The sequence below is a fragment of the Hevea brasiliensis genome, chromosome 17 (assembly GCF_030052815.1).
Source record: "Hevea brasiliensis isolate MT/VB/25A 57/8 chromosome 17, ASM3005281v1, whole genome shotgun sequence".
Lineage (NCBI taxonomy): Eukaryota > Viridiplantae > Streptophyta > Magnoliopsida > Malpighiales > Euphorbiaceae > Hevea > Hevea brasiliensis.
Window position 1 is genome coordinate 14,718,578 of NC_079509.1, and position 25,625 is coordinate 14,744,202.

The window sequence follows — 25,625 nt, forward strand, 5'->3', positions numbered from 1 at the left end:
AAAAAATTTAAAATTAAAATTACAGGGGGGATAGTAATTTCAGTGGTAGTTCCTTCACAATGTAACAGTATTGGAAAAATCAGGACTGCTTGTGCAGAAATAAGCCAACTTCTAGATCATCTGCACACATCAACAGCAATTGATCATGCACACGTATTTGGTATCACTTAGATTGAACTCGAGATCTTAGTACCCAACAGCCCATAGATTCATTAGCATTTTAGTAGTGTCACTAACATTTACAGCAAGGCCACGAATTATGTATGCTGTTTTCATGTTTAAGACAGATCTAGAAACTAGAACACACTAATCAATAATGAACGAAATACCAACTCAGCTTGTTCCCCATGGTATATGAGAAGAATTTATTTTCTAAATTCTAACAACCGAGCTGCCATTTGCAAGAGCGCAAGTAATTATCCCATTTTTGAGAGCAATATCCACTGACAAGCTTATATGTCACAGTTTTAAAAGATATTCCTAGCAAGCAGTTATTGAGAGTCACAAATGCTAGTGGAAAGGAAGAAGGTTCTTAATAGTCCTAAGAATCACAATGTTGCGAGGGCGATGAACTTTCCACCGATCTTAGAGGAGACCTTGAAGGGGAGCACAAATATGGTTTAGGTGGGATTGCCAATGACTCGAGTCTCGCTTGCAGCATTTCTACCACTCTGCTCATTGGTGGCCGATTTGAGGGATCAGTTTGTATGCACCATAAACTCACTAACACTATTCTTCTTGCTATTCGGCTGTCCTCTTCGTTACCAATTCCATCAAGTTCAAGTTCTTCTCCTAGTTCGAGACGCTTGAATATCCAATGAGGAAAATATATCTCACTAGTATTCTCAACTAAAGCACATATATTCCTTCTTCCTCCAACCATTTCTAACACTAGCATCCCATAGCTATAAACATCAGACTTGTGAGAAACCCCTCCAAAATTTCTACAAAATACTTCAGGTGCAATATATCCAGCTGTCCCTCTAGCACCCATTATTGATATGATACTCTCTTTTCTGGGGCAAATTTTAGCTAGACCAAAATCAGAAATTTTAGGACAGAAAGTTTCATCTAGAAGAATGTTGTGAGGCTTTATGTCAAAATGTACAATCCTTGTATTACACCCTCGGTGCAAGTACTCTAATCCTCGAGCAATACCAACTGCAATTTGGTGTATTGTTTCCCAACCCAATTGACGATCAGCCTTCAAGAGATTTTCTTTGTATATGTACTTCTCAAGAGATCCATTAATCATGAATTCATAGATTAATGCTCGTTTGGAACCCTCAAAACAAAATCCTAAAAGAGCAACAATGTTGACGTGAGAAGTCCTACTAATGCTTGCAACCTCATTTATAAATTCTTCTCCATTGCTTTTCGATTCCTTCAACACCTTCACTGCCACAAGACGGCCATCTGGTAACTTCCCGTTGAAAACACTTCCATAACCTCCTTGGCCTAGTTTATCATTGAAGGACCCTGTCATTTTCTTTACTTCTGTGTACCTGTATCTTTTTGGTGCCATCACTCCATGGTTCTTAAGAAAAGCCTCAATACTTTCATTGTCTTGTGTGTTCTTCCAATAGAAAATCAAGAAATTGGAGGAACCATGTTTTCTTCTATTATATCGATGCCAAAGCAAAGTTATGATGACCATCAAAATTATCATAGTGACAATAGCACATCCGATACCTAGAAGGCAACATTTAACTTTAACTAAACATATATTCATGAAAGAAATTGTTGTAATGCTAGGAAGTTTTGTTAAATTTGGAGAGAGTGTTAGTCAAATTACAAATTAATTCATTTTAATTCAGACTTATATAAGTGATTACCCTTTTACTTCATATTGTTTAGATGTGGGATTCCAACACTCCCCCTCAATTGCAACCACATATAGTTAATACTTGACAATTAGTTTGTATTTTTTATTTTTAACCAACACGGACCCAATTATATAGCCTTTATGAGAGGTTGAAACCCATAACCCAGTCCTGGTTATATAAATGATTACATTGCTTTATACATCAAAATAACTAGTCAAGTTAATGTTGCAACCTAATCACTTATATATTGCCCTTTTACTTTATATTGTTTCGATATGGGATTCTAACAAGTTTCTTATTAATGTTGAAAAAGAATTATTTGAGAGGTGAAAAAAGTATGATACCTACTGGTTTCCATCGCGATCCTGCAACATAAGCACAAAGAACTATAGTGTTAGTTTTAAATATTAAATAAATGCCAAATTCAAATTGGCAAATGTTTATATGCCAAGAGTTTAATAAAATATTCACGAATAAGAAGAGAAAGCAGAGAGGCTGGATCAAAAACTGCTAATATGCAGCGGAGAACTATTTTATTTTTATTTTTGGTATTGTGATAAGTACATAAGAAGGTATCACATGTTAGATTTCGAATATTTGTATTAAAGTTCTTGTTCTCTATTCGGCAAAGAGAAGACTATACACATCGATACTAGAGGATTCAAAAAGGGGGAAAAAAAATCTCCTGTGTGATGTGGCCCCCAGAGTCAAACTCTGATCCTTAAAAATTGACCAACAAATCCAATTTGCTTTCTATTTAAAAAACTAAATTAAACTATCACAAACCATACAGGATATAGATGCAAAAAGTTGAAGATATAAACTACAGGGAACATATGTGCAAGTTGTATTTAGAATCTTGTCTAAAGAAATATGCCAGCACTGTACCTTTGTGTCTTTCTGTCCTTTTTGGAGGAGACAGAGGTGGTTGAGGACCAGGAGGTGGTTTATTTCCCTCTTCACCAATACATTCTTTACATTCTCCACCACTTAAATGACAGTGGTAACAATCAAGCCGTATGCTTACATTAAGAGAGAAGTTAGCAGCTAACATTCGGAATATGTCGTCATGATCATTGTTTGTGTTTAGTGGGAGCTGCACAATTGAACAGTTACGCTGAGGCCTCGGTATACTTGCATTATCCTTCTTAGGATAATAGATTTTGAAGTCGGGGCACTTTGTATAACTAATAAAATTAAAAGAAGGTTCTGGAAAATCTACAGAGTGGTTGCATTTGTATATGGTTGTTAGACTGGAGTCAATTTGAAAAGAAGCGTATGTGAGAGTGAGAAGACTCAGATTGTTGAAGGACTCACATTTCTTGGAATTCAAATGATTCTGGAGCTCTATGTCAGTAACCGAAATGTTAGTCGATAACTGGATCCCATTTTTTTCATATGGGGAGATGCTTTCCAAATGATACCATTTTCCAGTTCCCCTCTCAAACTGGATCTTCGGAATTTCCTTTCCTTTGCAATGATCCACCACAAAGGGACCGCACCACTCTTCATATCTGTCCGTAGTGACAGGGAAACTGAGCATTTCGAGTCTTCCACAGGGAAAAGGGGGTGGACAACCCTTGATAAAGGGAAAAAGAGGGAGAAAGAGTGCAAAGAGAAGAATCAAAGAGAAAGCAGAAAAGAGGGAGAAAGAGTGCAAAGAGAAGAATCAAAGAGAAAGCAGCCATGAACCAATTGAAAGGAAAGAACCACCAAGAAGGTTAGTAATTCTCTTTCATTATTACCCCTCTACAATATATGGCTATGGAGATGGTAAACACGTCAGTGGACTTGGAAAATTGACATGGAAGACTTGGGGATATAGACTTTAAAGGAAAAAAGAGCAAAGGTGGGGTACCCTTGTGAAATTTCGTGCTACGTATGTTTTGGTCCGCCACGACTCAGCAGAAAAGAAAAATAATACGGATGTTGATATTTTATTCTCAGTTAATCGGAAAATTAATAAAAATAAGTAATAATTAGTTTTTTATATATTAAATTGAAATTTAAAAATTTTTATAATATAAATTAAAATTGAGAAGTCATTACACTCATTTAAATTGAAAGAAGACATATAAAATATTAAAATTTCATTAGAGACTTTTTAGGTTACTTAAATTAAAATTTGAAGATATTTATGATATAAACTAAAATTAGGGGATGATCCTAAAATAACTCATAAATTAATGAATGATGGCAAAAATTTATCCAAAAATTTAATGAAAAGTATGTAAAAATAGAATTCTTATTTTGCACTTTCCCTTTATTAAAATTGCAAAAAACTTCTACTTCTACATACTTTTTTTTTAATTCTCTTGTTTAATTTAATTTTATTATTTATTTCACGTGTCAATATTTGTTAAATTTTATCATCCTCTGCACCATTTATTTTATTTCTTTTGTCCTCTTTGTTACTCTTTCAAACAACTTTTGAAAATCAAGATTTTAAATACTACAATTTTCATTTTTATTGGACTCTATAATTTTAATGAATTTTTTTTAATTATATTTATATGACAAAATATTAATTAACTAAAATACCATTTATCAATGAAATATATATGACACATAATCTGGGGTGAGATAGAATATTAAGCATCCATTCTCTCTTAACTAATGATCTCAAGTTCGAGTTTTAGATATGAAACACTTTTAAAATTTAGTAAGGAATACTTTGCCTCCCTTTATAGATCTGCTTTGACATGAATCTAGATCAGTCGGGATAGTAGACTTCAGATACAAGTTGATTTCTGCAAAATCAAAATGTATGACACGTAATAAATTGTGATTTTTTATGATTTGAATCCAACTTCATGTATATGGATTTCAGAGACTCTAACAAGCTCACATTTGGTCATCAATTAGAACAACAAAAATGAAGAAAAGATAAAGCCCCAACTATAGATTAATGATAAGTAATTTATTAGCATCTATATTATTTTATTAATAATATTTAATTTATAAATTATATTACAAAAATCTATCATATCTATTTTTTTTATAAATAAAAAACAAAAACAAATATATTTTTATTAATATTTTACTAATTAATAATATAAATTATATATTATATATATATTTTTTAGTTAGTTCAGTCATACCTAATAACTAATGAACATTTTTGTTTTTGGTTAAATTCAATTTTCTTTTAACTGATAACTGATAATATATTTTAATTTAGTTTAATTGGTGTAACTCATTGGAGACTGGGATGGCTTACATCCCAAACAATCAATGTCTGCAAGCAATTCAAAAGTGCATTTTCTATGTGATTGATTAATGCTTGTGAAAGACCTTGCAACCTCAGTTCCCAGAAAGCATTTTAATCAACCTATTTCTTTGATTTTGAAAGTGTCACGAATATAAACTTTTATTTGCTGAATCTATGAAATATGTTTACTAGCTAGCTAGGATCAACAACATAAATAAGTAGAGCATTGAATGTTGAGTCAGTAGACTTACAAGGACGAATCAGAAGGAGCTTGCTAAAAACCCTGTTATGAGAGCATCTAATAATTTTGCATGCCACTGTCTGCTTGCCTATTTCAAACCATATATAGACTTTTGCAGACTTGATTTATTGTTGTGGCTTCGAAACCAGTGGAAGCTCCATGCGTACTTCCTCATTCAAAACTCCATGTAAGAAGGCAGTGTTTAGAACTCAAATCTCTAGTACTAACTCATTAATGGACAAAGAAACAAAATATTAAGTGAAATTGAAAACATTATGATTCCAGTGGTTTTTCCTTAAAAAATACAATTGAGTCATAAAGAGAGGGTGCAACCAATTAAGCAATCACTGAGGGCAATAGAGACTAACAAGCTCTTATATAGAGTTCAAACAAGCATACATTTCTTTACTCGGGAGACTCACATTGTTATGCCAGTTGTTGAAGTTGAAGAATTTATCGTTGCTCGCGGAAGTGATCTTGATGCGGAAACCAAGGTCGGTCTGGGTGGAATTGGCAAGGATGCAATGCTTCCTTGCAACATTTCTACAACTTTACCCATTGAAGGACGGTTTGAGGGATTCGTTTGTATGCACCACAAACTCACTAGGATCATTTTTCTTGCTATTTGATTTTCCTCTTCATCGTTGATCCCAAATAGTCCAATCTTTTCACCTTGTTCAAGACTCTTGTATATCCAATCTGGAAAATAAATCTCACTAGTATAATCATCTTCCACAAAGCAAATGTTTTTTCTTCCTCCAACCATTTCTAGCATTAGCATCCCGTAGCTATAAACATCAGATTTATAAGATACTCCACCAAAATTTCTATAAAATAATTCGGGTGCAATATATCCAATAGTCCCTCTTGTGCCCATCATTGATATGATACTCTCTCTTTCAGGGCATATTTTAGCAAGACCAAAATCTGAAATTTTAGGACAAAAGTTTTCATCTAAAAGAATGTTAAGGCTTTATGTCAAAATGCAATATCCTTGTATTACAACCTCGGTGCAAGTATTCTAACCCCTGAGCAATGCCAATTGCAATTTCATGTAGTGTTTCCAATCCCAATTCATGATTAGTTCTCGAGGGATTTTGTTTATATATATATGTTTCAAGAGATCCATTAGGCATGAAGTCATAAATTAGAACGCGTTTGGGACCATTATAGCAAAATCCTAAAAGACTGACAATGTTAACATGCAAAGTCCTACTAATGCTTGCTACCTCATTAACAAATTCTTCCCCATTACTTTTTGATTCCTTCAAGACCTTGACTGCCACGAGACGACCATCAGGTAACTTGCCTTTAAACACACCTCCATAGCCTCCTTGGCCTAGTTTCTCTTTGAAGGTCTCTGTCATTTTCTTCACTTCTGTATATCTATATCTTTTCAGGGGTATAGGTCCATGGTTCTTGAGGAAGGCATCAATGCTTCTATATTCTTTTGTTTTCTTCTTCCAAAAGAAAATGGAGAAGTCGGATTTCAATTTTCTAATAAGACAACAGACTGCAATCACAATAAGAACTACAATTGCACTGCTTGTGGTAAACAAACAAAAATGAGGCACTGTATGAACAAAACCATTCAATTAAGTTGTTGTAGGTGTCTCGGAATCGGAAAAAAATCTCATTGTGACATCATTTTCTAGATAATTAAGGATTAATTAGTTAATGGTAATCTAAAAATTAAGCTAAAAAGTATATTTCAATTTCAAACAAACTAAAGTTATTTAAATATGGAAAGGTTTAAATAAAGCATTAAGAACAAACATATAAAGCAGAGAAATTTTAGCTATTGACTTACCCAATGCCAATCCTAGCCTCAATCCCAACTTGTTCTTTCCTGCAGCAGAATGTACAAAGAACTATGGTGTTGAACAAAAACCCTGAACTTATGCTGAAAAAATTTGCGTACTTCGAAATCTCAACAAAGTAATTTTCAAAAAAAAAAAAAAAACTGCAATATAAATTCAGTGCTCAGTGTAAAAGAATAGGTTCTCTTGTTCAACAAAAAATTAAATAAATATCAAAGACTGTACAGGACACAATTAAGAAACTGAGGTAAACCACAAGTCTATCCCAAAACAAGGTTGTGAAACATATGCAGAATTGTCAGAACTTAGCATGCAGAGGAATATTATGTATGTAAGTTTGTTTTTCAGAGGCATAACAATTAGCATTTAAGATATGTCATCGCTTCTCTTTCTTTTTTTTTTTTGTCAATAAGTAGAACATACACCCAACCCTCAGAGGTAGAACTCGACATCTTGATAAAATCACAGCCATTACTTCTCTTTTGATATTCAAGAAGTTGAAAAAAAGAATTTCTATTTACAGAAAGAGGGTATGTTTGATGACAAATTGAGAGAAAGTGAGAGAAAAGGAAAGAAAATAGAGAGATAGAGAATTAAAATTGGCCATATCACTTGATGTTATTGAATTAAATTTAAAAATTTTGAAATTTAAATTGAGTCATTAAAATTAATTGACTTATTTTTCCTTAATGGCCAAACCCGTTGTTACCAACCATAAAGACTTGAGAGTTAACCCATTTAATAAGCTTATGAATTATCTTGATTATAAAAGTACTTATATTAATTATTGTATTTTATTATATTATAAATATTTATTATTTTATTTATGAATATTTTAAAAATGATGTATTGTTTAAACTATGATATAATTGATATATAAAATATATTTTATTAAATATAATTATTTGTAATTTAAATTTAATTTTTATAAAAATTAAATTATTTTTTATATGAAAACTAATTATAACCATGTAGTTTGAATTTTATAATTCTAAACATAAAACTTACTCAATAAAGGACTCCAGTTACGAGCTACTCAAGACTCAATTTGATAAAAGCTGGGGTTGACTCAACTCATTTAAAACTCATTTTCTAAATGAGCTAAATTTGAATTTATTGGTATACAATTTAAGCTCCATATAAGCTGAGCTAAAACTCAAAAAAAAAAAATAATAACAAATTAAATATGAACTCTTCAAAACTCAGCTCGGATTTGGTTTATTTACATCCTTACTTCTTGTGCGGGAAACTTGGTTTGAAATTGCAAATATTCAACTATGGGTTATACAATTAAGAATTTGAATGCATGTATCTAACCTTTGGGATCAAACAAACACAAAAGAACAAAACCCAATTTAAAATTATTTGGATTTGTGAATTTCTTAGGTAAAGTAGTGGATTCTTATGGGGTTGGCTCATATCAGAAAATTTCTATGCAAGGTCTAGACCTAAGTTACAAGAAATTGAATTTTATTGAATCTCTTGACTTCTTATAAGACTAATACTTCATCACTAAGCTAAAACCCCAATGCCATATTTGCCAATAACACGCCCTCATCAGTATTTGTTACCTCTGTCTTTTAGAGAGAGAAACTCTCCTCCCTTTATTTTTTCTTTTAGATCTAGGATTTTAAGAACTTTTCTTTACCGTTTTCGACGGCTCCCTTTGCTTGGAAAGCCTCTTTCACTACCCGATTTTGATGAGTTTCCCTCCCCGTCGCTAGGCGGGGATGTAAATATTTGTGATTTTGTCTGGTGTAGTAGCATGCGCTGAAGGGAGAGGTTCTTAGGCCTGCTATGGGTTCTGTTATGCTTTCTTAGTGTGTTTACTGATCTTCTTACAGGTGTAGGTGCTGAGTAAAGAAGTTTTTGTTTGTTTTGCCCTGTGTGTGTGGTTGTTAATTTAGAGGCATGAAGGTCTTTTTTCGATCATTGGTGGCTAGAAGGGTATAGCGCGAGTGGGATGCTTATCGATCAAAGTTACCAACGCCCTCGAGGCTTTAACGGTGCAGACTCTAGTTCCTGTACTCTGTTTTCTCACTTCCTTGTCCTAAAGTCCACCCTTGAATCTCTGGTTCTTCTGGTTTTTTGGATCCTATCCTTGCTTGATCTATCACTGTAGATGGTAGATAAGGGCTGGTCTGGTCCAGTTCTCTCCTCAGTGTTCAAGCATTCCGGTGATAGTTTGTGGAGGCGACAACATTAAGAGCTATATCTGCTGTGTTTTCCTGCCCTAGTTAGGGTTGGAGTTGGGTTGGGCGTTTAGAAGTTGGATTTTAAGATCTCTCTGTTAGATCTATGGATGTATTTGGCTTAACTGTTGTTAGATATAGCCCATAATTGGTAATGATAGCTATTATTGTCAATTGATAATTGGTAATAAATTATAATTAATTTATATTAAATATTTAATAAAATTATATTTAATTATTACAGTTAAATTATGAAATGAATAATAAAAATATATATTATATTATTTATTTTATTATTAAAATAAATATATAATTATTAAATTAATATATTATATTTTTTATTTTATTATTAAAATAAAAAATAATTAATTTTTTTTAAAAAATAATTAAATAATTTTAAAAATATAAATAAAATAAAAAAATAATAATTATTATTATTAATAAAGAAAAATTTATAATTAATTTTAAGTTTTTAAATATAAATAAATATTTTATATTTTATATTATTAATAAAAAATATTTTAATAAAATTAAAATATATTAATTAAAATATTAAAATTATAAATAAAAATATAAAAATATTAATAATATTAATTTTCAATTTAAATAGAAAAAAGTTAATATAATCAAAATAAAAAATTAAATTAAATTAATTATCAATCGATAACTAATGAAAAATAATTCTAAAAATAGAATTAATTTTTTGAGTTGATGGTACTATATCAACTATTTATCAGTTATCAATTTTATTTTTTAAAATTTATCAAACACTCTAATTCATCCCTATTTGAATGTCTATCAACTATCAATCACACTCATCAAGTAAACCAAACACCACCTTTATATTTTCTTCCTCTTCTGTGAATACCTATCGTCGTCCCATTTCCACTTTGCATGCTTTCAAACTTTAATCAATCTATTAAAAATAATTCAAGTTACATTAATGTTGTATTAGTTATATTTTTATATTATTTGATTGTTTTTATTTATTTGATTAATTTATATTTTATATAAATTTAAATGATAGTTTACCAACAAAGTAATGCCATGAATTGACAGCCATATCTACAGCGAAGAAAAATCTCACCTGCATCTGGAGGGTCAGGTTTACAATCCCCACCCATGAGGCCGGTCTGGGCAGAAACACCTAAAATGGTAGGTGCTGCTATTAAACCCACATTTACCTCCACTACTTTCGCATATGCTGCAATTACTTGCTGTCCAATTCAACACGAACCCTCTTTCTATCATCCTTTCAATTCCTTCATTCTCTCCTCTTTGCGAATCTTCAGGAACCACCAATTCTTTTTCACAGACCTCTGATGCACTACCCAGTAGAGGATCGCCATCAAACATTGATAAAATTGGACCAGCTTCAGTTTCGCCAGAACAATTAACCTTGTACTTTTGAAGTTCACTATTACTACCTCCTAGCAGTGTTGAGTTGCAACGAGAAAGCAAGAACAGTTCTGTCTGATTTGGAAATAGATTGAACCGGTCATCAGGTAGTGATGTGTTTTTGAATCGATGAGGAACACAAGCGGTGTTTGTATGGAAAAACGCGGCGTTTGAGACACGAATAATCTGGTTTTTGTAGTCGATTTTGTGGACGATATAATTATCATCTCGTAGTCTGAGAACTGGACTGCGATCATGACAAACGAGATTGAATCCAGGGTAACCCCAGAAAGATTCTTGCTGGTCTTGAATATAGAATGGGAAGGATATAATTTGGCCATCGCCACATGTTTTGTTGATGCTGCAAGTCAAGTACTGAGGATCTACATATGCACTTGTGGCCTTTCTGGCGAGGAGAAGGAAAGTGATGATAAAGAGATTAATGGATGGATAGAAGGGTATTAACAACAAGTTTTGGTTCATTTGGAGATCTTGATAGTACAATAGAGAGAGAGAGAGAGACAGAGAGACAGAGAGACAGAGAGAGAGAGACAGAGAGACAGGGGGATGGTATTTCTATAATGTTAAGAGAGGAGAAGAGAGCAATATTGCAGGGTGAGTCGAGACTTGAGAAGGAGAAGACCAAGGGATTTTTTTTTCTTTTCAAAAAGAGGTGGGGATTGGCTTACATATAATTAAGGGAAGCAAGTTGATTGAAAAGGGTGTCCTTTCAATGGTCAATGATGAAAAGGGCATCTGCCCTAAATCTTGGACTGTTTAATCAAAGCCGATGGCCTTGTGGTTGTGTGTATAAAAGTTGTGAAAGTTCTTTAATAAATATTGTAATTAAGGGTATTACCCATGATTATATTAGTTACTATATAATAACATCTTAATGAAGGGTTTTTTTTTTTTTTTTTTTTTTCAGTCTCATAGTTGCTTCAAAAGTTGTGCCTAGCTTAGTTTTATTTAGTAGTTAAAGGTATATCATTTGTCACGACTCAAATTATGGGCCGGACTAGTACTAGGACTTGGATCAGTATAAGGTTCTCGAAGTCCGTAGTAAGTCCAACTAATCTCCATTCCATCCATAAAACTCATATTTTGAGCCCAATTTAAAGAAATCAACTGAACAGAGCCTAGTCATAACATGGACCATTCAATGGGGAGTTATCAACTCACTTGACCTGTAATATTAAAATAAAATCATTTTGGTAGCTCAGCTCACTCTTACAATCACCCACAAATCAATATAATATCAAATAGGAGTTCAACTCCCTCATCTAACAAGTCATCTATCCACACATTTATACATACATAGATTAATAAGTTTATAACCCTAAAATAATTAATCTTATAGTCCCAAGTTAAATAAAATGATTCTACACATGCAGAGATCTACAATTAAAATTTAACAATACAAAATATGGAAATAGAAACTAATAGATTTGCGAGGAAAAAAACAGGTTAAACATAAGAATAAACTCTCATGTAATCTGAAAAAATAGGGAGAACGGGAGTGAGCATTTGACTCATAGAGTTAGATATTGGTCATAATCACATCAAAAGCAATCTAAAGCACTCACACACCAGTGTGTCACATCTATACTAACACACACACACACACACACACACACACACATATATATATATATACGGGAGTTGATCCCCTATATAGCTCTCTTAGTTTCAACCTTTACTAACGAGATCAACTCAAAGTCATACTTTCTCTCAATATCCAAATGCGAGGGCTAGCAAGATCAACTCAAAATTGCGCCTACTCTGCCTTATCCATAATAAGGATCGGGTCCAGCGAGTCAAGCTTCAGCTGCGTCAACCTGTCCTATCCATGTCCATATACACACCACATACACACCAACTCACACACACAGCTCCAGATCGCCATAAAACAACAATCTCAACAATATCATCAAGAACAAATGCAATATAAGCGTATCTAATTTTTACTACATACATATATGTATAAGTGATGTATGAGCATGCCTTAAATATATAATAATATGAAAATTATAAATAAAATCAATATCTACTCACTAATTAACGGACAGTCATTGCTGTCATGACCCAACATATGGGCCGGACCAGCACTAGGACCTGGGCCAACCTAAAGCCCCCGAGGCCCGTAGTAAGCCTAATTATTCTTTAACCCAATCCTAAGGCCCATTTTAAGCCCAATTTCAAGAATTCAACCGGACAGAATCTGGCCATAACATGGATCATACAATGAGGAGTTTTTAACTCACTCGACCTGTAAGCACAATATATAACAATTTGGGGAGTTCAGCTCACCCTCCACATACTCATCATGTCATATAATCAAATGGGAGCTCAGCTCCCTCTTCCAATCTAATCACATGCATACATACGTGCATTTAATATTCTTACAAATTCAAAATAATATTATATTACAGTCCTAAATTGATTAAAATACTGCTAACACATGCGGAGTCTATAATTTAGTAAAATTGTACAAGCATAACAGATATTAATAGATTGCCTGCGAAGGAGAGAGGCAGGTTAAAACTCAATAAGAAATCTCCTGTATCCTGAAAAAATAAGGTGAACAGGAGTGAGCGTTCGATTCAGAGAGTAAAATACTGATTTTAACCATAATTTCTATAGCTATCTAAAGCTAATACATCCTGAAGAATGGATGCAACACCATCAAATTTTTCATACAAATCACGTCATAACAACAAAAAGGCAATTTGGAGCACTCACGCACCCAGTAATGTTCAAACAGTACATATATGGGAGTTGATCTCCTATACAGTTCTCTTAATCCAACCTCTGCCAGTGAGTGTCTCTCAAGCCGGACTTTCACTTGATAAACTAAATGCGGGAGCCAACGAGATCATCTCAAGCAGTGCCTACCCCAACTTATCTATAAAGGACCGGGTCCCAGCAAGTGTCTCTCAAGCCGCGTCTACCCGTCCTATCCATATCCAATACCACACACCACATGCACGCCAACGCACGCACACTGCTCCAAATTACCATAAACAACATCCATGGCACTTCATCAATTAAAAGTGCAATATAAAATGTGCCTAGTATTTAAATACATAGATACATATTTATAAGTAATGCATGGGCATGCCTGAATATATAATAATATTGAAATTATAATTAAAATTAATATTTTACTCACAGACTTGAACTGAGGTCACTGCGACGGCTGGGCGGAGGAGGAAGGCTGTCCCGGCTCACTTGATAATTTTATTACAATTATTTAATATATTTAACTCAATACAAGTTTAGAAAGGACCAAAGACACCCTAAGTCGTGCCGAAAATTTGACAAAATCTCCCCTATACCTAGAACCTACCCAACCTGAAAAAGGGTTCAAAATACACTTCTATATCCACAAGTCATACAACCACAACTCAATCACATCACATGGCCCCTCCTGGGCCTATCCAAACAATCAACCACCAAAATTTGAAAAATTACCATTTAGTCCCTACAACTAACCCTTTTGCAAAAACTACCGAATTGAGCTTTAAAAATTCTAAAATTTTGCCTCGCGACCCTTAGCAATATTATTAAGTTAATGCAAAAAGAATTATAATTTTCTAACCTACCACGAATATTTTATAGATTTTTAATAGTAATCAAGCACTAGATAATTAAGAAAAAATAAGGTTCGGGTTTACCTATGCCAATTCTAATCCTGGAGACGAGTCCGGAACATTTGAAAATGGTGGGGTAGCCTATAATCTTGATCCAATTCTGCAACTTTCTCGATAGCCTGTTTGCTCGGCACGAAATTGCAGACCCGAGCAACTATTGAATTTTCGCGAATTGAATATACCTACGTGAAGCCCACAACACGAGGGTTAGTACAAAATTTTTACAAAATTTATTAAGCTCATTTAGTGCTCAGAAAAACAATGCGAATTTCCATGGGACCCACTAAAAAACGGTATCGAAAAAATTCGGAATGGGTATTATCATGAAGCTCTCGCCGAAAGAAGCACTCTAATACTCTCGGATTTTTCGTGGGGTTCACGGTTTATGAGAAATCTAGCCCAAAAGTCAAAATAGGCTAAAACTTTCAGGATAAAAATTGGACAAATTGCTCAATGAATTTTTGTGTTCTTGGTGTCTATGAAAAGCTCTCTAGTTGTAGATGGGTTTTGGGACAAGACCCGATCCAATCGTTGGCCGGATCGGCCGAAATCAGCGCGGGAAGTTGAAGCGGCGATCTGTGCAAAGGGGACTTTTGGGGCGAGTTTTCCAGCGGCTTGGAGCATCGGATGGCGGCGGGGAGGGTCTTTGGAGGCGCGTCAGCGAGTTGGGGAGGGAGGGGTGGGGGTGGGGTGGCAAGGGGAGGAGAGTGAAGGAACGGAAGCGTGAAAAACACAAGATTATACCATTGAATTCAAAAATTTTCACCTAGGGTCACATGCACTATGCAAGATTTATTTTTATCTATTTGATTTCAATGATAAACAACATATTAAAACTCTTTTAATATGTTTTTGGATCTGTATTTGCCATTTAAGATTTTAAAATTAATCAGATTAATTTTAGAACCCTAGATTAAATCAAGAACGATTACACTAACCTCTTGATGTGTCTGCGCCTTTGAAATTGTCTTGAGACACCGATGTTGTCCCTCTAGCTTGTCCACACCAAGAACACCTATGGCAGCCCTTGAACAGCTTCTAAAGCCTTTTCTATTAATTAGAAATTCAAGTTCTACCTTTTAAGAGATTAGAGATGCAAACAGGACACTAGAAACAATTTCTAGTGTTCTTAATTCAAGAGATTGATGGCTAATCTCTTTGAATTGATGAGAGATGAAGAAGAATGGCTGGAGAGGCTCAAAGTGGCGTGACATATGAGAGGAGAGGCTGCTGGTTGTGTTTTCTTTTCATAACCCCACTTAAATAGCTAGGTTAACACATTAAACCCTAGCCACATGTCACCTTTTGATTAGCTCTAGGTTTAAGTGACCCAATCACATTGTGCCAAGTGTCAAACCTATATTTAATCTTGATTTTAATCATCTTACATGATTAAAAATATTTGGCAAGCTTATGTGTTATGCCATGTGTCACCATCTCATGGTGCCACGTGTCACACTGCAAAATGACCAAAATGCCCTCGTGTCTTAATTTTGAGTTCTTAACCCAAAATAATTATTTTCTTCTTCTAATTAATTTATATCAAATATAAATTAATTAATTAATCTCTATTAATTAATTTCTCATCAATTAAATTCATATTTAAACACTTTAAATATAAATTTAATTTATACTACACATCCAATAATCTAGATTTGGTTTCAAGTCATGCTAGGGACTTTGCAATTTTATTGCAAACCAAATCTATTTAATTAATCAATTAAACTCTTTAATTAATTAATTAAATCATATTTAAATAGGTGATAACTTGTGTATGTGTGTGACTTACTAGGCTCATCACTAATTGGCAATGAGACATGATATCAACTCTTAATATCATCGAACTCTTTCTTACCATAAATGATTTCTCTAAATCATTTTATGAACCTCATAGACCATGGTTAACACCTAGCATAGCATGCCATGGCCACCCAATTAGTAATAAGATTTACCTTAAATGAACCTATAATCATATGTTACCATGCACTAGAATCTCTCTTACAAAATCCCAACTCAAGGAGTCATGGTTTATGTCAAACTCCATTTGCTATGAATATTATGTTCTCTTTAATTCCAGTTCTTGATTAAAAGATTTTCTCATCGAAACTCTTTCCGAATAAATCTATCTGTCTGCCAGAACTTGAAACATCAAGAACAATTAAATGAACATAGGATTTTATCTCTATTTACTTAGAGGAACAGATTCCATCTTGATCAACACCTACCTCCATATATAACTAGCAGGAGCCAACACATGCCCATATACCCATACATAGTACAAGTATGAAAGCCGTATCCAACTCAAACTACCTATATACAAGATAAGCTATCTCAGTCTAAAGATTATATGCATCGATATGATTTATGACAAAACATTGACAAGAGTAAACTCCATGTGCTTGTCATAAGTGTCACCTACTTATCATTTATAAGTGCCTATCAAGTTTGTTATATGGCATGAGACTCACCATTCCATCTTATTTATATCTCATATAAATAACTTGGGAACAAACATGAATACAATCTTTCTGGATAAGTCATGTCCTTATTATGAAGTATCCTCGATTGTGAACCTATTTATGATACTTTGTGCTAGAAATATTGTCACTCATATTCTTAACAACTTAAGAATAATATTTCTAACAAAATATCAATGGACCTTTTCTATTACACATAAATATATTATGTAAACGGAAAAGTGGAAATGCCTTTTATTAATAAAATTATGTACAAGATACATACTAAATGATATGCTCTAGGGCATACTACTAACAATCTCCCACTAGCACTAGAGCCATTCATTACAATATTTTAGACCCATCTTCTCAAGATGTCACTAACGAGCTTGTGACAAAGGCTTAGTGAATGGATCAGGTTTTTTCAGCTGATGTTATTTTTCTGCATGGCTATATCGCCTTGCCCAACTATATATCTGATAATGTGGTAGTGCCTTTCTATGTGTTTGGATTTTGGTGAGACCTTAGTTCCTTAGCTCAGTATGATCGCTCCATTATTGTCACTAGTGGAACTGCGACTCAATGGAAGGAACTCGTAAGTTCTCACACGAACTTCTTTATCCAAACGACTTCCTTTGCCGATGCAAGAATATACTCACCTCGAGTGGAATCTGCACATGCTTGGAACTCTTCCAACCGATCGCACCTCCATTACAAATGAACACATATCCGGTAGACTTTCTATCATCGATATCCGATTGGAAATCGAATCAAGATAACCATCCAATTGCAATTCTCCACCTCCATAAATCAAGAATAAATCGTTAGTTCTTCTCAAGTACTTAAGGATATTCTTGATACTATCGATGTTCCAAACCTGGATTGGATTGATACCGCTAGTCAAACTAAGATATGCGATATCCGCCTAGTACACAACATCGCATACATTAAACTTCCAATAGCCGAAGCATATGGACTCCTGGCCATCTTATCTCTTTCTTCAGGTGTCTTTGGAGACATCTCTTTAAAAAGATGAATACCATGTCTCATTGGTAACAATCCTCTCTTGGAATCAAGCATGTTAAACCTCTTTAACACCTTTTCCAAGTATAGACTTTGGGATAAACCAATTATTCTTTTCGCTCTATCTCTATAGATGCGAATCCCAAGAATATAGGTTGCCTCCCATAAGTCTTTCATGGAGAATGTATTTGACAACCATACCTTTATAGTCGTCAACAAACCTGTATCTTTACACATCAACATGTCATCCACATATAAGACAAGGAAAGTGATAGCTCACTAACCTTCTTATATACACATGGCTCATCCTCATTTTTGATAAAACCAAAAGATTTAATGGCTTCATCAAAACGGATGTTCCAACTCCTCGAAGCTTGTTTCAACCCATAAATGGATCACTTTAGCTTGCATACCTTGGAACCATCTTGGGATTCAAATCCCTTAGGTTGTTCCATGAAAATGTTTTCTTCAATGTATCCATTGAGAAAAGCTGTTTTGACATCCATTTGCCAAATCTCATAATCATAGTATGCACTATTGCTAATAAAATCCTAATTGATTTAAGCATGGCAACAAAGAAAGTCTCCTCATAGTCTATTCCTTGCCTTTGGCGAAACCCTTTCGCTACTAGCCTTGCCTTATAGGTCTCTACCTTTCCATCTGAACCAATTTTCTTCTTGAAAACCCATTTGTTCCCTATAGGTACAATACCTTCAGGTGGGTCAACAAGATCCCAAACTTGATTCTTATACATGGAATCAATCTCGGATTTCATAGCATCAATCCATTTTGAAGAGTCTATATCTGATATAGCTTCTTCATAGGTAAGTGGATCATCTCCATGATCTACTTCTTCATGAGTAAACAACTCTTGTTCTTTTTCATGAAGAAAACCATATCTCACCGGTGGGTGAGATATTGTTCTACGAGGAGTAGATGTTTCATCAATGGGTATAGGTTGACTAGATGGATCTATATCCATCGTTGGTCGATTCTCCAATTCTAACTCTATTTGCTTTCCTTTGCCTCCTTCTTGAACAAACTGTTCAAGAAATGTGGCATCTCTACTTATCACAACCTTTTGTGAAGTAGGCAAACAAAAATAATATCCAAAACTATCTTTTGGATATCCAACAAATCGACCTTTTTCTGATCTGGTCTCCAATTTATCAGTGTTCAGCTTTTTGATATAAGCTGGACAACCCCAAATCTTAACATGCTTAAGACTTGGTTTTCTTCCATGCCATATCTCATAAGGTGTGGAAGAAAGCGATTTTGATGGAATCCTATTCAATATATAAAGTGATTCTAATGCAAATCCCCAAAAGGAGATTGGCATATCAGTATAGCTCATCATACTACGTACCATATCCAATAGGGTACGATTTCTCCTTTCAGATACACCATTTAGCTGTGGTGTTCCTGGAGGAGTCAGCTGAGAAACAATGCCATGCTCTCTCAAGTATTCATCAAATTCAGTACTCAAATATTTACCTCCACGATCTGATCGAAGAGCTTTAATACTCTTTCCTGTTTGATTTTCTACTTCAGATTTAAATTCTTTGAACTTTTCAAAAGATTCATGTTTGTATTTCATCAAATACAAATACCCAAACCTTGATTTATCATCAGGAAAGGTAATAAAATAATGAAAGCCCCCTCTAGCCATTTCTTTAAACGGACCACATACATCACTATGTATTAGTTCCAAAATATTTTCAGCTCTTAGCCCTTGTCCAACAAAGGGTGATCTAGTCATTTTGCCTTGAAGGCAAGATTCACAAGTTGGAGTAGGCTCAGAGCCCAATGAGGATAGAATCCCCATTTTCTCCAATTTTGCAATCCTATCTTCTGCAACATGACATAACCTTAAGTGCTAAATATATTTTGAACTTGAGTTGTTTTTCACCATGGCATTGCATTCATTTAGATTGCTATACTCTGGCCAGTGGTAACACTTTCTTACTGGCAATGGAAACACTTTCCTGTTAGCAATGGAAACACTTTCCTGTTGGCAGTGGAAAACTTTCCTTTGCCTTTGTCAGCTTTGGTCTTCCTTTCTGCTTAGCTATTTTCTTGGAAGGACCAGAATGTGAAGTTTCTTTTTCTTATTGCCCTTCTTCTTGTTGGACTTTCCAAGAAGATGCAACCAAAGCTACCTCTTTTCCTTTATTGCCCGAGATATTCTTTTGGGCAATAACATGTTGAGTAATTCACTAAGGTGCATTCTGTTTAGTCATATGGAAATTTGTCACAAAATTCCCAAAAGACTCGTGAAGGGATCAAGGATCAAATCCGTTTGTAGTTGGAAATCCATGTTGAAGTCAAGATGTTCCAACCGCTCAATCAATCATCTTGTGGACATGATCCCCAACATTCTCGCCTCGGACATCCTCATACGGAATAACTGTTTAGATATCTCATACCTAGCATTCTCTTGTGCTCACCATACAACTCTTGTAGGTGAAGGAGGATCTCACTAGCACTGCATGTTCTCATGTTGCTTCAGACTCATTACTCATGGAAGCAAGCATGTAACACTTAGCTCTCATATCATGCTCCTTCCACTTGTCCAAAGTATCATGTTCCTCTTGTGTGGTCTCTGGAGGTAAGGGACCAGAACATTTGAATATAGAACATATCCTATATGTTCAAGGTTCAGACAAGTTTCAAATTTCTTAGCCAATCGCATTAGGTCCTGTGAACTGTTGTGATCAAGTATGCTTGCAAGGATATTGGATGGTGGTGGTTGTTTTGTGCTCATTTTTATCAGAAAAGTAACTGCAGAAAATAACCAGATTAATTAGTAAATGTATCATGTAATTAACCAAAATGATTATGGTCTTTTAATCAAATTGGTCCTCCCACTAACTTAGCGAATCCTACACTTCCAAAGTAGAAAACTGAAATCCTAGTTGGATGGATTTCTAGTGGGTGATTGAATTCTTATAATTCTATTGATCATCCTCGTGTACATCCATTATTGGAATTACAATAAACTATAAGTGAGCAACTCCTTGCCCATCACATCTCATGTGAGGTTCAATCCTTTTGCTAGCCCCTAATGCTCAAAATCTCAGGTACATCCAATATTGACTTATCTTGCATTAGTTAAGTTGATCCCATTGAGCCAGTAATTATGCAAATAATTTTAATGTCCTCAGGTACATCCAATATTGGCCACTAAACCATTTACATATTTACAACATCTCATGCTTAACAATTATTCTTAAGAAAATCTCTTAAATTAATTGCATCTCATGCAACTATTTAAAATTTCTTAAAATAATTGCCCTAATGGAGGGCTTATGTTATAATTACTTTAATTATACCATTTCCAACTTAATCATTTGTTTGGAAGATTTTATAGCCATCCTAATTACTATTAAGGTCTCACTTTGCACATTATCCATTTAGCATGCATATATCATATAATTGCATACATTCCCATACATCTCATGCATTCATGGATAAGCGATAAATATGGTATGATCATGGACTTTCTAAGGGATTCAATTCGAGCCACCAAGAATTGAATCAGGGCATTCCTAGGTGCATTTCATTCATTCATTTTACAAGAGTTGCTGAAGGAGTACATAATCAACACTTGATATTGAATTCCTCCCACTGGTCCCACCAATGCTCTTGACCTCCTTGAACTTCTTGCAATCCAATATTACATAGTAATCCTTGGCATACCAAGGTGAATTTACAAGAACTTAAATAAATGAAATTACAACCCAAAAATATTACAAACTTAATAATACATGCCCAAAATAAATTAAAATAAATTAATTAATTTACAATCCCAAAGAAACATAAAAGAAATAAATCCAATCACATTGGTCTTTTATAGTCCATGATCATCCATCATGCATATCACTATTTAACAATTAAATAAAACATACATACTTAAATTAAATTGAATATCTCATATTCAACTTAAAAATCCAGATTTGAATATGATTCAAATAAATTTAAAAATTCAGATTTGAATCTCATTCAAACAAATTTAAAAATTCAGATTTGAATCACATTCAAACAACTTCAAAAATTCAGATTTGAATCACATTCAAACATTTTTAAAAAAATCAGATTTGAATCACATTCAAATATTTTTATAAAATCAGATCTGAATTTTATTGAATCAATTTTAAAATCAGATTTAAATATGATTCAAACAACTTTAAAAATTCAGATTTGAATCACATTCAAGCAACTTTTAAAATTCAGATTTGAATCACATTCAAACAATTTTTAAAATTCTGATTTGAATCATAATTTAATTGTGTGATTAAAACAACTAATTAAACACTTTAATTAGTCAAAGAATAGGCCTTAGATCATACAACAATTGCAGAATTAAAAGCCAAACCTTGAACCACCCAAGGAACCATTGTTGCCGCCACCAATGGTGGCTTCACCATGTGTGCCGCCACACCTCATGATCCAACCAGCAATGAATCTCTTGATCTCATGATCAAACACACAATTAAATTATATAATCAACAATCTAAATGGCAAATATAGTGGCTCTGATACCAATTGAAGGAAGGCGTGAAAAACACAAGATTATACCATTGAATTCAAAAATTTTCACCTAGGGTCACATGCACCATGCAAGATTTATTTTTATCTATTTGATTTCAATGATAAACAACATATTAAAACTCTTTTAATATGTTTTTGGATCTGTATTTGCCATTTAAGATTTTAAAATTAATTAGATTAATTTTAGAACCCTAGATTAAATCAAGAACGATTACACTAACCTCTTGATGTGTCTGCGCCTTTGAAATTCGTCTTCAGGACACCAGATGTTGTCCCTCTAGCTTGTCCACACCAAGAACACCTATGGCAGCCCTTGAACAGCTTCTAAAGCCTTTTCTATTAATTAGAAATTCAAGTTCTACCTTTTAAGAGATTAGAGATGCAAACAGGACACTAGAAACAATTTCTAGTGTTCTTAATTCAAGAGATTGATGGCTAATCTCTTTGAATTGATGAGAGATGAAGAAGAATGGCTGGAGAGGCTCAAAGTGGCGTGACATATGAGAGGAGAGGCTGCTGGTTGTGTTTTCTTTCATAACCCCACTTAAATAGCTAGGTTAACACATTAAACCCTAGCCACATGTCACCTTTTGATTAGCTCTAGGTTTAAGTGACCCAATCACATTGTGCCAAGTGTCAAACCTATATTTAATCTTGATTTTAATCATCTTACATGATTAAAAATATTTGGCAAGCTTATGTGTTATGCCATGTGTCACCATCTCATGGTGCCACGTGTCACACTGCAAAATGACCAAAATGCCCCTGTGTCTTAATTTTGAGTTCTTAACCCAAAATAATTATTTTCTTCTTCTAATTAATTTATATCAAATATAAATTAATTAATTAATCTCTATTAATTAATTTCTCATCAATTAAATTCATATTTAAACACTTTAAATATAAATTTAATTTATACTACACATCCAATAATCTAGATTTGGTTTCAAGTCATGCTAGGACTTTGCAATTTTATTGCAAACCAAATCTATTTAATTAATCAATTAAACTCTTTAATTAATTAATTAAATCATATTTAAATAGGTGATAACTTGTGTATGTGTGTGACTTACTAGGCTCATCACTAATTGGCAATGAGACATGATATCAACTCTTAATATCATCAGAACTCTTTCTTACCATAAATGATTTCTCTAAATCATTTTATGAACCTCATAGACCATGGTTAACACCTAGCATAGCATGCCATGGCCACCCAATTAGTAATAAGATTTACCTTAAATGAACCTATAATCATATGTTACCATGCACTAGAATCTCTCTGATACAAAATCCCAACTCAAGTTGAGTCATGGTTTATGTCAAACTCCATTTGCTATGAATATTATGTTCTCTTTTAATTCAAGTTCTTGATTAAAAGATTTTTCTCATCGTAAACTCTTTCGAATAAATCTATCTATCCTGGCCAGGAACTTGAAACATCAAGAACAATTAAATGAACATAGGATTTTATCTCTATTTACTTAGAGGAACAGATTCCATCTTGATCAACACCTACCTCCATATATAACTAGCAGGAGCCAACACATGCCCATATACCCATACATAGTACAAGTATGAAAGCAGTATCAAACTCAAACTACCTATATACAAGATAACTATGCTATCTCAGGTCTAAAGATTATATGCACTGATATGATTTATGACAAAACATTGACAAGAGTAAACTCCATGTGCTTGTCATAAGTGTCACCTACTTATCATTTATAAGTGCCTATCAAGTTTGTTATATGGCATGAGACTCACCATTCCATCTTATTTATATCTCATATAAATAACTTGGGAACAAACATGAATACAATCTTTCTGGATAAGTCATGTCCTTATTATGAAGTATCCTCGATTGTGAACCTATTTATGATACTTTGTGCTAGAAATATTGTCACTCATATTCTTAACAACTTAAGAATAATATTTCTAACAAAATATCAATAGACCTTTTCTATTACACATAAATATATTATGTAAACGGAAAAGTGGAAATGCCTTTTATTAATAAAATTATGTACAAGATACATACTAAATGATATGCTCTAGGGCATACTACTAACAGAGAGAGGAGAGAGAAAATGGAGAGGGAAGAGGACGCGCGGGGAAGAACAGAAGAAAAGAAAGAGGGCCGATCCGATTCGATCAGTCTAACCCGATCCGGTTCGATTCAGTTAGTCCGATTCAGGATACACAAAATTGAATTTTTACTCTGCCTTGGGACCAAAAACGAGGTCCAAAAATTCTGAAAAAATTTCATAAAACTCAGAAAAATTTGTAGAGTCTAAATATATTTTTAGTTTTGTTATGTGATTTTTAAATTAATTTTTTAAAATCAACAAAATTTCACATTTTCAAAAAATCAAACCCGATTCTAAAAATCAGAAAATTTCAAAAAAATTCTCAAATATTTAATACAATAAATTACTAATGTTTACATATAAATTAATTTATTTAAAAATTAGGGGTGTTACAACTGTGGTGGCTTGGCAAAGAAGGAAGGCTGATCCGACTCACCTAAACATTATATCAAAAATTTTGTCAATATTTACTTAAAACAAAATTTTAAAGAATCAAGGAACAATCCTAAGTTTTGTTAAAAATCTGGCAGAATTTTCCTTATACCTAGAACCTACTTAACTTGCAAAAAGATCCAAATAACACTTCTAAATCTCAAATTCCCATAACCACATCTCATCAACATCATATGGCCCCTCCTAGGCCCTCCAAAACAGTTAATACTTACAAATTTGAAAACTTACATTTTAGTCCCTATAACTAACATTTTATTATAAATCATTCAAACGATCTCTAAAATTTCTAAAATTTTGCCCCGCAATCCTTAGTAATATTACAAAGCTAATACAAAATGAATTATAATTTTCTAATCTCCCACGAATATATTATGGATTTTTAATCTAAACACGGCACTAGACAACTGAAGAAACTTAGGGTTCAGGTTTACCTATGCCAATTTTGATGCTTGGAACACGTCCAGGGCGTCTAAAAATGGTGGGGTAACCTATAACCTTGACTTCATTTTGAAGTGTTTTTGGCAGCTTATCTGCTCGGCCCGAAATTACAGATCCAGGCGACGGTCAAATTTACACAAAATAAAAATACCTACGCAAAGCCCACAATACCAGGGGTTAGAATAAAATATTTACAAAATTATTTAAGCTCATTTAAAGCTCAAAAAATCACTGCGAAGTTTGTAAGACCCACCGAATTTTTGGTGTCATAAA

At 33.7% G+C, this 25,625-nt stretch overlaps 2 protein-coding genes and 1 long non-coding RNA gene across 3 annotated transcripts; 1 reads left to right on the top strand and 2 right to left on the bottom strand.

Moving 5' to 3' along the window:
• Positions 1–312: 312 nt before the first annotated feature.
• On the bottom strand, positions 313–3,745 carry LOC110660790 (PR5-like receptor kinase). Its single transcript, XM_021819226.2, has 3 exons — positions 2,715–3,745; positions 2,171–2,191; positions 313–1,692 (listed from the first exon to the last, which is right to left on the bottom strand). The coding sequence occupies exons 1-3, from the start codon at positions 3,367–3,369 to the stop codon at positions 542–544; spliced, it is 1,827 nt and encodes a 608-aa protein (XP_021674918.2). The 5' UTR covers positions 3,370–3,745; the 3' UTR covers positions 313–541.
• A 1,768-nt stretch (positions 3,746–5,513) lies between these two features.
• On the bottom strand, positions 5,514–11,228 carry LOC131175579 (PR5-like receptor kinase). Its single transcript, XM_058140224.1, has 3 exons — positions 10,378–11,228; positions 7,089–7,127; positions 5,514–5,977 (listed from the first exon to the last, which is right to left on the bottom strand). The coding sequence occupies exons 1-3, from the start codon at positions 10,412–10,414 to the stop codon at positions 5,697–5,699; spliced, it is 357 nt and encodes a 118-aa protein (XP_057996207.1). The 5' UTR covers positions 10,415–11,228; the 3' UTR covers positions 5,514–5,696.
• On the top strand, positions 8,635–9,503 carry LOC131175581 (uncharacterized). Its single transcript, XR_009145757.1, has 2 exons — positions 8,635–9,104; positions 9,221–9,503. It is a non-coding gene; the product is annotated as an uncharacterized LOC131175581 (long non-coding RNA).
• Positions 11,229–25,625: the final 14,397 nt, after the last annotated feature.

Excerpts from the sequence above, each read along its gene's own strand:
- LOC110660790 (XM_021819226.2), bottom strand. The coding sequence starts at position 3,369 with ATGCTCAGTTTCCCTGTCACTACGGACAGATATGAAGAGTGGTGCGGT. Across the intron at positions 2,192-2,714 it reads AAGGACAGAAAGACACAAAG|GATCGCGATGGAAACCAGTA; the intron begins GTACAGTGCTGG and ends CTTATGTTGCAG. Across the intron at positions 1,693-2,170 it reads ATCGCGATGGAAACCAGTAG|GTATCGGATGTGCTATTGTC; the intron begins GTATCATACTTT and ends GTTGCCTTCTAG.
- LOC131175579 (XM_058140224.1), bottom strand. The coding sequence starts at position 10,414 with ATGGGTGGGGATTGTAAACCTGACCCTCCAGATGCAG. Across the intron at positions 7,128-10,377 it reads ACCTGACCCTCCAGATGCAG|GAAAGAACAAGTTGGGATTG; the intron begins GTGAGATTTTTC and ends ATTCTGCTGCAG. Across the intron at positions 5,978-7,088 it reads GAGGCTAGGATTGGCATTGG|ATTGGATATACAAGAGTCTT; the intron begins GTAAGTCAATAG and ends TTTATTTTCCAG.